General features: G+C 39.0%; 1 protein-coding gene across 2 annotated transcripts in view; it reads right to left on the reverse strand.

The window, feature by feature from the left end:
- Positions 1-13,454, reverse strand: part of Atg7 (autophagy related 7) — a 246,640-nt gene that overhangs the window by 185,057 nt on the left and 48,129 nt on the right. For both annotated transcript variants that reach the window (XM_076841137.1, XM_076841136.1), the window contains exons 8-11: positions 8,765-8,853; positions 6,553-6,674; positions 1,601-1,691; positions 769-913 (exon numbers count right to left, since the gene is read on the reverse strand). In XM_076841137.1, the coding sequence (XP_076697252.1) occupies positions 769-913; positions 1,601-1,691; positions 6,553-6,674; positions 8,765-8,853 (447 nt within the window). The remainder of the gene's footprint in view (positions 1-768; positions 914-1,600; positions 1,692-6,552; positions 6,675-8,764; positions 8,854-13,454) is intronic.

Genomic DNA, 13,454 nt, shown 5'->3' on the forward strand with positions numbered 1-13,454 from the left:
TATAAGAATAAAAAGGGCTGCAGAGGGGCAGTGGTTGTGGCTCAGTGGCAGAGCACTTGCCTAGCACATGTGAGGCACTGGGTTCAAAACTCAGCACCGCATAAAAATAAATTAATTAATTAAATAAAGGTATTGTGTCCAACTACAACTATAAATAAATAAATAAATAAATAAAAATAAAAAGGGGTGGAACGTAGCTCAGTGCCCCTGGATTCAATCCTTAGTACCAACCAACCAACCAACCAAAACCCTACTTTTAGGACTTTTTCCTAAAGAAAAGACTCCATGGATATATAAGCAAAAGAATGTATATTCCAACAGACTCTCTAATGGAAAATAACCTGAAGTCTATTATATGAATTAAAGATATAGTCATACAATAAAACACCACTTTTATGGTATGAAAAACATAGAAAGGTAGTCACAATAATTTATTATTTTTCTATTGTTAAAAATAAAAACTTTGTATAGATAGTATGCTATGATCCCTTTGTTGAAAATATAAATAAATAGCTAAATAATGGTGAAGATGACAAAGGACTCTCTATATATGCCCAGGAAGTCTCTTAATTCTGAGAAATGGAAGATATAAGATAGAACATTCTGTTTCTATCTTATATAAAGATATATATTCTTTTTATAATTACAAAGATGCTGAGAAAAGAAAAAAGGAGAGGAGGGTAAAGTGGGCAAGGGAAGGCAATCAGAGACCACAAAATAAAGGAGAAGCCACAACTTCAAAGGCCCCATTCAGCCCCTGAAACTCACCATCAATGTCCTGGCTACATTACAACCCAAGGTACCGGCTCCAAGCAGCAGACATTTGACAGATACAACTTTTTCCAGGTCCAGAGTAGGGACCAACCTCCAACACATCAATTTAAGATTTAGATCCACAGAAGACTCAGCTAACCTAGAAAATCAGAGATTTAGGTTTTTAGTCATTTAATTTATTTGTGCCCCAATCTTGTCCTCAGAGATATAAAGTCACCTTGCCTCTTTGTGCAGACAGATCACAGACCAGATGTAAATAAGCAGGAAAGGGGAAGCAAAAAAAAAATAAAATAAAATGTAGCTTGAGAATAAAAGTGTTCCATATGGATACATGTCATTGAAGTTTTCTGCCATTGTTAGTTGTGGGCCACAGACTTGGTAGTGAGCTCCTAACAGCCAAGGTGAAAATGGAAACACAACCAACTACAAGTCAGGTCCATGAATAAATGCACACCAACAACCTCAGAGAAATGTTCTTCCTGGTATTAAAGACAGAAATTTCTTCTATTTCTTCTTAATAATTGGTACACTTACTTCCCCCTTAAATAGGGTACTAGCTTCCATTAAATATGGTTTTTATGTCTTTCAATGGAGGCCAATAGGACAAAAGTAAAAAGCAATGAATAAAGGTAGTAGTATCATTGTGGTAATTCTCATAACCAAACTTAAATTAAGCAGTAGGTTTCAAAGATCAGAACAACACTCAGTAGTATGCACAACATAACCTGGACTGAATTATGCAATGCAGTATCAACCTAACATAACCTGTTCTGCATGCTGGTTATGAAAACCCCAGTGGCAAAAAGAACATCCAAAACATGTATACCTTTTGGGATCCATACATTCACTAAGGTTCACCATCCTCGGTCCCATGCCTCCTTTCTGGTTCTTTTCCCATCCGACTGCTTTAGGACAATCTTCAGGCAAACAAAACACAAGTTTAACAAAGGAAGGAAGAATAAAAATAAGTCAAGCAGCAAAAAACATGTGTTTTTTTTTTAAAGATCAACATTTACAATGGCCCATGCATTGATAAACTTTTAGTTCACTTCTTTCTCAGAGAGCTCCGAGAGCCTGCAATTTCCATCTATTTGCTCCAGTTCCCTCTCCCACCTTCCTGAGCTATTAGGGTTCTTCTTTAGAGACCCTTAGACCCAACTACAGTGTTCCTGGGCAGGGGCTTGTGAAACAGTCCTCAAACCTGGCCCAAGGGGCCTCTACTTCTTTTGTTCCTAAAAATTGCTCAAAAAAGACAATCATATTTGGGTAGGTATAATTCTGTGGAAGACACTCTCCTTAAACAGGGCAACCTGATTAGCTCAGCATACATTCCACTGAAGTTCCCATAGGGATTCAGACCTCTAAGTCAGCATGTCCCTTCTGTTCCTCAACCTTACCCTGTCCCACTGCTCAGCCTCTCTACTTTCACTGTGCCTCTTTGTGCAGACAAATCACAGACCCGGGTGACTGTTCCTCTTTTAAGCTGCCCTTTCCTGCTACAGGGGTCCCTGTAACTCCAATTGCAGTGGTTCCCAAAGTATGCCTTATTCACTGTTAAACAGAGTTGGGAAATACTTCCATATTAACATCTATATCAATATCCAGTTCCCTAATACCAGCTAAACTTGGAGATTCACAATTGCACATGAGGGAGATAAATGCTCAGAGAGGCCTAAGATAAAAAGACCACTTTGACTTGATGTTTTGTTTTTCAATCATGTACAGCATTTTGAATCTCTTTCCATTATCCCTTACACACCAAATAAATCTCATGGATGTAGCTCAGTAGTAGAGCACTTCCTTTGCATGTGCAAGGCTCTGGGTTCCATCCCCAGCACCACTACAAAAAAAAAAAAAAGAAAAGAAAAAGGAAAAAAAAAATCCCATGATACAACACATTCAGGGAAGTGCTGCTTGATTCTATTGTTGCAAAAATCTCTTACATTTTCTTATGTTAGATTTCTATCAGCACTTCCATTTTCCTTTCCTTGGGAAACTCTTTAGCCCTTATTTTTTTTAATAGTATTGCTCAATATAATTATGAGATCAGAAAGATGTTGATTCCTTTGACATATCTTTTGTTTCTGAGCTGGTAAGAGCAAGGGGAAGCCAGGGCCGATTATCCTTGAAAAACTACTTGGGCACCAATCAGCCTGGGGTGTCATTCACAGCAAGAAGCCACAAAACACATGTGACTTCAAATTTTTAACTCAGGTACTCTGATGGAGTCCTTTTTTTTTTTTTTAATGCTATGAAAAACTAAAGCTAAAATAATATATTCAGATTCTTAAGGAGATGAAGATATCAGGATTCTTTTCTAGGGAAAAATAATTCTGATCTTCTAATTCATATTTTACTATGAATTAGTTAACTAATCTTACATTAAATATTCTCATGTTACATTTTTAAAAATGCTTCTCTAATGCATAGCACAAGAATCTGACAAGATCTACAGAACCACACTGTAGTACTGTTACAGTACTTGTTTTTTTTCTTTACAGCCTTGTTTTTTTCTTTACTGATAAGACATTTTAAGACAAAAACAAATATCTCTTCAAGTTAAACCATCTACACACTCAAAAGGCTATAGCCATTTCTAATTTAAAACGATTAACAATGAAAAAAGTTATATAAACCCACCCTGCCCTTGTACTCGGGGCAGGGGGTGCTACAGAAGAAATCCATCAGGAAAGATGGGCAGATTGCTCAAAGTCACTGAGGAGTCTCCTCACTTCTTCCATATTCCACTGAAGAGAACACTCTCTCCCATAGATGTAGGGGCACACTCTGTGTTCCCAAGGTCATGCATGGACCTGCAGGCTGCTCTGAGGTTCAGCTGACCATTAATGACCTTCTGCTAGTGGCACTAGGCCGGAAAAGGCAAAGTGAGGCAAGTATGCAGGTACAAGCCTTCATTGTTCACCAAACACAGGCCAAAGCCTGCCCCCAAATGGGTAGCAGTGCTCAGGCAGGGACCCAAAGAGGCATGGCGGCCTGCCACTCCAAGGTTTTGTGCCACTGAAAACTCCCACCCCCTAGTCTAACAAAAGCCCAATACCTAAACATTTTTATGCATTTCAGTCCCTAGCTGATCTGCCCACTCCTGTCTCTGGGATGCATATTCTTTTCTCTTGCCTTTTCCTCACCTTGCAATAAACCTGCTCTAATTACCATCTCTGCCTTGCTATACTCCTGTTTCTATGACAAGATAATTGCCCTGATCTTAGGCATTATACCCAAGAAACATGGATCAATCCACTGTGGACTCTCACACACTTGTAACCTACCATAAAACACACCCCAAGGCTGAGGGTGTAACTCGGTGATAGAACACCCTAGGTTCCATCCCACCACTGAAAAAAGACACACCCCAAATTAATGAGATAATGTCTTTACAAGAAATGAGATGTTCTTCTCCCACAATTAGAATCAGGAAGAGCACAAGAAAGGCAGGAGCTAACAAGCGGGGCTCTCATCCCACCTCAGCAATGCCTGCTCCCTTCTTCAGCCAGTTGCCAGAACACTGTATTAGCTATGGAGAGCATAGGCTGCATCATGGGGGTGCAAAAAAAGATTGAGGATATTTAAAATAATATTTCTTTTACCACTATAACTATAGTATATCTTGGAAATATGATCACGTGTCACCTAACAGTGGGAGCATGATCTGAGAAAAGGTCGTCAGCTGATTTCATCATTGTGTGAATATCAGAGTGTACTTACCAAACGAACACTAGGACTTTGTCTTGCTGTATACCCTGCAATATAATCTTATGGGACTACCATGGTCTGCTGTTGACAAAAACGTCACTATGTGGCACATGACTATACTAATGAGTACTACTATGAATACATGGAATTCACATTATGCTATAGAATAAGATTTCTTTCTTTTTTTTTTTTTTTTTTTGGTTTCGCTTGTTATAAAGTTTTCCCTTTTTTTGTTGTGGTACTGGTATATTATAAAGTTTCATTTGTAGCTAAGAAGAAAATCATTAATTTACATGAAAAACAGAAGAAAAACTGCCTTTCCTGAACTAAATAATCTACTTTCAATTCTGAGCAGAAGGAAGGTGTATTGAAGGTGTTACTGGATAAGAAACTTTTTTCATATGAAAGTGTGCAACAGTTCCTGAGTTTGAAAGTCAGCAGCACCAAGAATTAGCCATAACAGAAAAAGGGCAGTTCAGAATAACTTAGTGACTTAAAATGGAAAGTGCCTCACCACAGAATGGGGGTCAGCACTACCTGAAGGGCATGTAGGAGGCGCCTAGTGACCTGCCAGAGACAGAGACCAGTCACATTTACATCTCAGTTAACTCTCACCTCAGTCTCTCTAAACTATCTTTAAGTTGTGGTTTAATAAAACAAACACAGGGAAGCTATTCTAGAATATGCCAGAAGAGGGTGCTAAATCCAATGCAAATCTCTAAAGACTGCAGAAAGGCTGCAGATTTCTTAAGGCTCTAGACTAAAAAGCAAAACAGCTTTCTCCTTTAACTGACCATGGAGAGAACTCTGTCCATGTTTCCACATTTCTATTTAAGACATCAGTGCCAGAGTACAGAATCACTGATAAAATGTCATCAAAGCCAATCCTGAGTCCTTTTGACTTTTGCACTCTAGAATGTCTCAGAAGAGATAGGTATCTTTAACATTCCCCCAACATAGGCACACAAGTTAAGGCACATCCATGGATTCAAGAAAGAAATGTGCCTTGTAACCTTGGGGAGAGTATTAAGAAATTAATTAAATGACATATGTGAAGGTGTTCTGCAAAGTATATAAGTGACATAGACATGAGGGATTACTCTGGAAAGAGGTATACACAGAACTGGTATAAATAGTGAGATAGGAAATTAACATAATATTGATTAAGCATAATTCACACAATACTGATTAACATATAGTGTATGCCAGTCATTGTGCTGGTTTTTACACAGGGCATAGATTCCTCATAATAAATATACCCTAAGGTAGGCATTACTATTCCTTTTTTTAACATTTATTTTTTAGAAGTAGTTGGACACAATACCTTTATTTTGTTTATTTATTTTTAAATGCTGAGGACCAAACCCAGGGCCTGGCACATTCTAGACGAATGCTCGACCGAATGCTCTACTGCTGAGCCACAAGCCAAGCCCCGCATTATTACTCTTATTTTACTCAAATTTGAGAATGAATTCTACTTCTATGACATATAAAATATATAAATACAATTGTGTATACCTATATACATTTATATATACACACGTTTTTCTATATAAAATGTGTCAATGTCAATTTCCTAATTTATAAAACAAGGATAATAGCTAACGTCTGTCACACAAAGATCAAATAAAGACATTAAGTGTGGAAGGATAAACTAAATGGCCCTTCTGCTGACTGGTTTACTCTGTAAAGAATAGGATCACACACAACATTAAGAATATAACAAATAAATATGTAAGTGTACCAATACTTCATCCTTCCTCTAAGAAGGGACAGGAATAAAGATTTGGGGATAAGCAAAAATAAAAATGAATGCCAGGGTGGGGGGGAAATCCTAAAGATTGAAAAACTATCTGAAGAAAATGTCCTGGTGCCAATCTCTGCCTTTGTTTTGGGCTGAATAGCAGAGTGTGCCCTCTTCCAAGAAGGTGTACACCCCAGGGGTGAGGTAATAGTTGTACATTTCTCTCCCTTCTGCTCCCATTGTGAAGGGATGAAAAGAAAGTGAACCAGTTTCAGTTTCTGATAAATGATAATTAGATGCATTCTCAAAGACCGGCAAATTACCTGGGCTAAATGCCATTTCTGGAAGCTTCACTTCAAAGATGATGCTGTGGGCAATGTCTCTCGCCCCCTGCATGGTGCGGTCACGGAAGCAAAGGACTTCAACAGACTGGAAACTGCTACTCCTGTTGTCATGTCCGGATTTTTCATTTATTTTATTTTATTATTTTTTGGTTAAGGAAGGAAAAAAAAGAGACCACATAAGAATTTCAGCAAACCAGCTTCAGGCAATTTAATGTACTATAATTATTCCTCTCTGACACCCTTAGGGATATGGCCTTAACTTTCCAAGAGACTTGAACATAATTCCTATAGGCATCTTTTGTCCAAGTGTTTGGAGGCAGAATGCTGAATTGGCTGTGATTTCTGAGTGAATTTTATATGGCGATCACAATGCGGAGAAATAATTTGGACAAATGAAGCTTTTAAATGCAGGAGTAAAGTGCTCCTGAGACATTGGGGTGGGGGGAAGCACCCATAAGGCATGGCTTCTTTAGCTCCCCTCCATCCCCTTTTGAATCCCACTTCATGAAACAGTTAAGTGTATTCAGTTCGTTATGTAATAAGCATGCCCATAACTAACTGAATACACTTAACCTCTGAATAAGTAGACAGATAACCAGTTTCCTTCTGGGGACAGTCTATAATTTATCTATCTTTGCATTTATTTTTATTTTACTTTTTTGGTACTGGGGATTGAACTTAGGAGCACTCAATGACTGAGCCACATCCCCAGCCCTTTTTTTGAATTTAATTTAGAGACAGGGTTTCACTGAGTTGCTTAGGGCCTCACTAAGTTGCTGAGGCTGGCTTTGAACTTTCAATCCCCCTGCTTCCCCAGCCTCTGGGATTACAGGCATGTGCCACCATGCCTGGCCTATCCTTGTATTTTTAAGTAAACACTTTTACTTAGGTAAAGTAGACACAAAGAAAAGTGCACAAATCCTAAGTGTGAAAAGCCTGCCTCATGCCTCATCTCAGTTGTCAGCCACCCCATCCAAAATAATTACCTCTCCACCTTCTAAGTCCTCCCCTTGGTTGTGCATATTCTGAACTTTACATAAATGGAATCATACACCATATGTTCTTTCAGATTCAGCTTATTTCATCCAGCAGTGTGCTTTGTAAATCCATCCATGTTGATGCGTACATAAGCAGTTCAGGCAGATTCAATGCAGTAGAGCACCCCATTGTGAGGAAGACACTACAATTTATTATCCATTTTCACTGTTGAAGGACATTGAGTTTATTCCCAGTTTGGGGTTATTAGACATAATGCTGCCATAAACATTCTTGTATGTGTTTTGCTTTATCTATGTCTGCATTTCTGTGCAGAACATACTGACAGTGCAATTGCTGAGCCATAGATATTTTTAACTTTGGTAGATTCTGCCATTTTTTGCAGCAGCTTTTGAAACTCCCCTATACTTTCAAATCCATTTGGTACAGTCACTTTTGTTAAGTCATTTTGGTGGGTTATGTGGAAGTCTCTCATTGCAGTTTTCATGTTATTTGATTTTATATTTTTGGAACTGGGGATTAAACCCAAGGGCACTTTACCATTGAGCCATATTCCCAGCCCTTTTAATTGCTTATTTTGAGACAGGGTCTCTCTGTGTTGCTTAGGGCCTCACTACATTGCTGAGGCTGACCTCAAACTTGTGATCACCCTGCCTCAGCCTCCTGAGTCACTGGGAATACAGGCAAGTACCACTATGCCCAGTTTAATGTTATTTTCTTAATGATTAATGAAGTTGAGCATCTGTTCAAATATAGACTGGCCTTTAAAATACCCTTTTTAAAAAAATTATTTTAGTAATAGGAAAAAAAAAAGAAGTATGATCACAACAGGAAAATCCTACTCGAAAGCAACCTACTTGACAGCTAAAAGGGAGGGCTAGAGAATTTCAGTATCAGGAACTCAGACTATCTGCCCTACCATGGCCTAAAATATCTTTAGTATAAACTGAGGCTGCAGCTCCCTAGCAGACCCACTTAAGAGCTTCCTGATGACAGAAACTGGATCATAACCGATTTATTGATATACTTTCTAGTTTCCATGCCAGTAATTTTTTAAAAATTGCTTTTGGGGAAAAAGAGATACAGACATAGCCAGATACATTGTCAAAATATATAGACAAAGACATGTAGACACACAGACACATGCACACACAAATACACACACACACACACATACACACACACTTGTAAATACCATCTGTGTGCTGCTAGGACCAAAAAATTCCTCAAAGGCCATCCAGGGTACTGGGCTAAGTTACAGGGATCATATACACCAACTGTTATCTGTGAACAGAAAAGACTTTCTGAGTGAGTCAAGTTTCAAGTCACTTTTATAATATAGACACAGACAGTATTCTGTTCTACTTTTTAAAGGCTGTTCTGAAAAGCACTGAAAATTAAATACTTGATGGATGGGTACAGAAAAAGAGAAACTAAAGGATTTCACACTTGACCACAGAACTTCTTGACGGCAAGAACTGTCACATTCTTCTCTGTATCCTTATACCTGGCAGTAGACATAGAAGAGAGCAAGAACTAGGTACATTAGGAAGGAAGGAAGGAAGGAAGGAAGGAAGGAAGGAAGGAAGGAAGGAAGGAAGGAAGGAAGGAAGGAAGATGGGAGGGAGGGAGGGCAGTCAACTGTCAAGAGCTTATACAAAGAAAATTCTCTTTTCAAAAAAAGCAGCCTCTGGGCTGGGGATATAGCTCAGTTGGTAGAGTGACTGCCTCGGATGCACAAGACCCTGGGTTCAATACTCAGCACCACACACACACACACACAAAATCAGTCTGTGAAAATGGCTCATTAGTATGTCATTAGAAAAATCAAAAAAGGGCTACTACCATTGTAAATCTGTAGTCAGTTCAAATCAAAATGCCAGATGTCCTGATATTGTGAACATACATGTCCTCCCACATCTTCCCTCTTTCCCTCCCCTGACCTAAGTCTTTATCTGGAAAATTCTATTCAACTCCAAATACCATTTCTTCAGTGAGGACTTCCCTTGGTAGGAGTCATTCTGTCCCTTTGGCTTCCATCAATCTTTGTACCTCATATATATAATACGTTTCACTTTCTCCATGTCCTTCCTCCCAAAGACAGTGAGCACCTAGTACTCAGATCTTGATTTTTACATACCATTCTCCAATAAAAGGAATCAGGGTTTCCTTGGGAGGAGCATAACTACTTCTAGGGTTGGGCAGGGAAAATACAAGATGAGCCTGGAGCATCTTGTAGTGCCAGAAAACTAAGGAAGTGCTAAAAAAAAAACCCCAAAAAACAGAAAGATGGGGCAAATCAGGACACAGGCACCAGCTCAAAGAGCTCTAGCTGGCCAAGGCTGTTTCCCAATCTGGGAAACAAAATAATAATGTGGTATTGGATTATACACACCCACACTGATATAAATAATGGAAAGAAGATCAAGGAGCAACATCCTTGAAGACTTCCAAATAATATATTTAGATATTATCCTCCTTGGTCAGGTGGATAGATGGAAGTGACTCACTTCCAAAGAAAACATGGTGACTTTACAATGGAGAAACATGGCAAATTATTACCTAACCAAGTAATCAATTTAATGTTACCAAGGATGTCATGTGGTGATCAAGTATCCCCTGACGGGATGTGATAACAAGGATATCTCACTTCAATGCTGTTCCTTCTTCTAAAATCCCATCACAATGGTATAATCATAAAAGAATAAAGACAGACCCAAAGGAAGTGACATTCTACAAAAATAGCTAACCACTCTTACTCAAAACTGTCAAGGTCATTAAATGCAAAGTCAGAGAGACGATTATAGACCAGAGGAGACTAAGAAGATGTGACCACAAAATGCAATGTGGTATCCTGGAACAAAAAGAGGATGTTGTTAAAAATACTGGTGGAATCTGAATAAAGTACAGAGTTGAGTTAATAGTACTGTGCTAGTGTTGTCTTTTCAGTTTTGGTAAATATACCATGGTAATGGAAGGTAACAACCTTAAGAAAAACCAAAACTGGGTGAAGGCATATTATGAGAACTCTGTGCTGTGTTTGCTACTACTTTCTATAGTCTATAATAATTCCCAAAAAGTCTTAATAATTTTAAAATATTTTTTTAGTTGTAGATGAACATAATACCTTTATTTTATTCATCTATTTTTATGTGGTGCTGAGGATTGAACGAAGTGCCTCACATGTGCTAGGCAAGTGCTCTATCAGTGAGCCACAACTCCAGTCCAAAAGCTTAACTTTAAGAGAGAAAAGAGAAAAGAGGGGGCTGGGGATGTGGCTCAAGCGGTAGCACGCTTGCCTGGCATGTGTGCGGCCCGGGTTCGATCCTCACCACCACATACAAACAAAGATGTTGTGTCTGCTGAAAACTAAAAAAAATAAATAAATATTAAAAACTCTCTCTCTCTCTTAAAAAAAAAAAAGAGAGAAAAGAGGAAAGTGAGAGTCTAGAGAACAGAAGGTGTCTTTTTCATCTTCCATGACCAGGTGATAGACATACAAGAGGCACTTGGTAAATGTTTGCTGGGTGATAAAAAGATGGATGGATGGATATAATCAGGTGGGTGCATAGTTAGAAGGAGGGTGGGAATAAAATCATGGCTGATAAGTCTTTATTTATGAGCTATCCACTTAGTACTCTATAAGGATGGAATCAGCCCAGATACTTCGATTTATTTCCCAAAATAATCAGTATAGTGTCAGCCACAAAGGAGAAGCTAATGCAATATTCATACTAGGAAAAAAAAAAAAGAAAGAATGAATACCCACAACCCCACTATATTAACATTGACTAAGAGAACCACTATTAACATCTTGTTGTACAACCAACCATAGCATTAATGTTATTCTAGAACCATTGTTAGTAGTGATGAAATGGCGTTCCCTTGTATTGATGAACCAAACTTTTTCGTATTTCCTACTGGATGGATGGCAGTGACTCAAAAGTCTGCATCTGTACTCAGTAAGTCTTGGAAAAGGGATTTTAGTGTGTGTGGGTGTGTGTGTGTGTGTTGCCAGGGATTGAACCTAAGGCCTCATGGGTGCTAGGTCAGTGCTCTACCACTGAGCTACATTCCCAGCCCTTTACTATTGTCTTATCACATACTTACTGCATTATTTCAAAGATGTTCTTTAAAAACATTTGCTACCTTCTCCATTACATAAAACTTTCTTATTCCTAACACTGAAGACTTTTCTGCCCAGAAGCATCTTTTAGTCTTAAGCACAAACAGACAGATTCAGATTTAACACACACAAGTTCATATCTATGGTCTTCTTTTCAGGAAATTCAGGATATTTTTATTTGACATTCCCTATTCTATAGGGAGATAAAATATCATCAGCATCTAGGAAACTTTTAAAAATAGACTTACCAAGACTATGCTGAATGCTCTTAATACATGAGTGGCCTAGCATTCAAACTTTCCAGACCTCTGTTTTACTATGTGAATTATGGAGAAAATAATAGCACCAACTTCACTGGACTGTATTGGGGATTAAACGAGATTTTACTGAACATGAAAAGCCCAGCACATGTGCAGTGCCACTAATAGCACTATGAGTGACACAACCTCCAGTGGCCAGCTCAGCAACATGTATCTGCACTGAGTTCCTGAGCAATGGATACAACTTGTCCAGTCCATAGAACTGAATTTGGGAATCATTAGAGGGTGATCTTGTAGACAAAAGGAAAAAAAAATCCCTGGATCTATTTTTCATTGCCTTGAAAACCCTGAATTGAGTGTATGGCTTCCCATGCTCATGGACCCATGCACCAGCAGTGGGAGCATCCCTTGGGAGGCTACTGGAAATGCAGAATCTCAGACCAACTAATCTGAGCCTGCATTTCAGTAGGAACCTAGGTGATTCTTATGAACACCCAAGTTTCAGAAACACTGCTCCATTACTCAACCCTCTTAGATCTGTGGTTCTCTACTTTGAATGTGCTTAGGTATCAGAAGAGGGGTATTTAAAGAATACTACTGTCTAGTCCCCACCTCCAGAGGTTCTGATGAGTCAGACTGGAATCTGACTTGAGCATTTGTTTTTGGTTTTGGTGCTGGGGGTGGAATCCAGGGCTTCACACACACTCCACCACTGAGCTACACACCCTCAGCCCCAGTTGTTTTAAAAGATACCCAGGGGATGCTAAGGTACAGCCAGAATGCAAACCATGCTTAATGGTCTGCAGCAGAGTTTCTCTAAGTTTGGACCACAAATGACCACCTGCACCAGAATTTCCTGGAAGCTCGATGAACTTGCACCCACCCTCCAAATAGGATCCCACACTATTCTAAGCACCACTACCTCCATGTTCAGTGAAAACTCGATGCGATTCTCATGCACACTATCACTTCAGCACTAGTCACCCAGGATCTAAGAAGGAAAAAATGAGCACTTGCTTAAGGCAGGTTTCACTGTACCCTACGTTGTTCCTTATTATAACTGACTATTTGTTAGACCCCTATGCTTTCTTGATTCAAAGGCACCAAACATGTAAAATGCATCTTCAAATTGGACATGGAAGAAAGGAGTAAACAATATCATACTAACAGTCATATATGACCATTACCAGAAATTTCTGGTTTTAAAAGAATTAAAACATGAAGGAAAGAACATCTGAGAACAGAGAAATATGGGATGCCCTCACATGGAATTCTTTTGCTGGTCTAGGAGCTCAGTAAGGGCAGGGGCAACGTCTGTCATATTCATTTTTCCATGCCAGTTCTGTCATTTGCTGAACAGATGACAGAACTGGTTCATTTCTCCAGACCCCAATATATGAAGACTGCCTGTCCCTAATACCTTAGGCAGAGGTTCTGGAGACAGCTAGAGGGGGAAAGGTGAGATCTGGGTGACATAGACCTGAAGCTTATATAAAAAC

This window comes from Callospermophilus lateralis, chromosome 20 (genome assembly GCF_048772815.1).
Source record: "Callospermophilus lateralis isolate mCalLat2 chromosome 20, mCalLat2.hap1, whole genome shotgun sequence".
Classification (NCBI taxonomy): Eukaryota; Metazoa; Chordata; class Mammalia; order Rodentia; family Sciuridae; genus Callospermophilus; species Callospermophilus lateralis.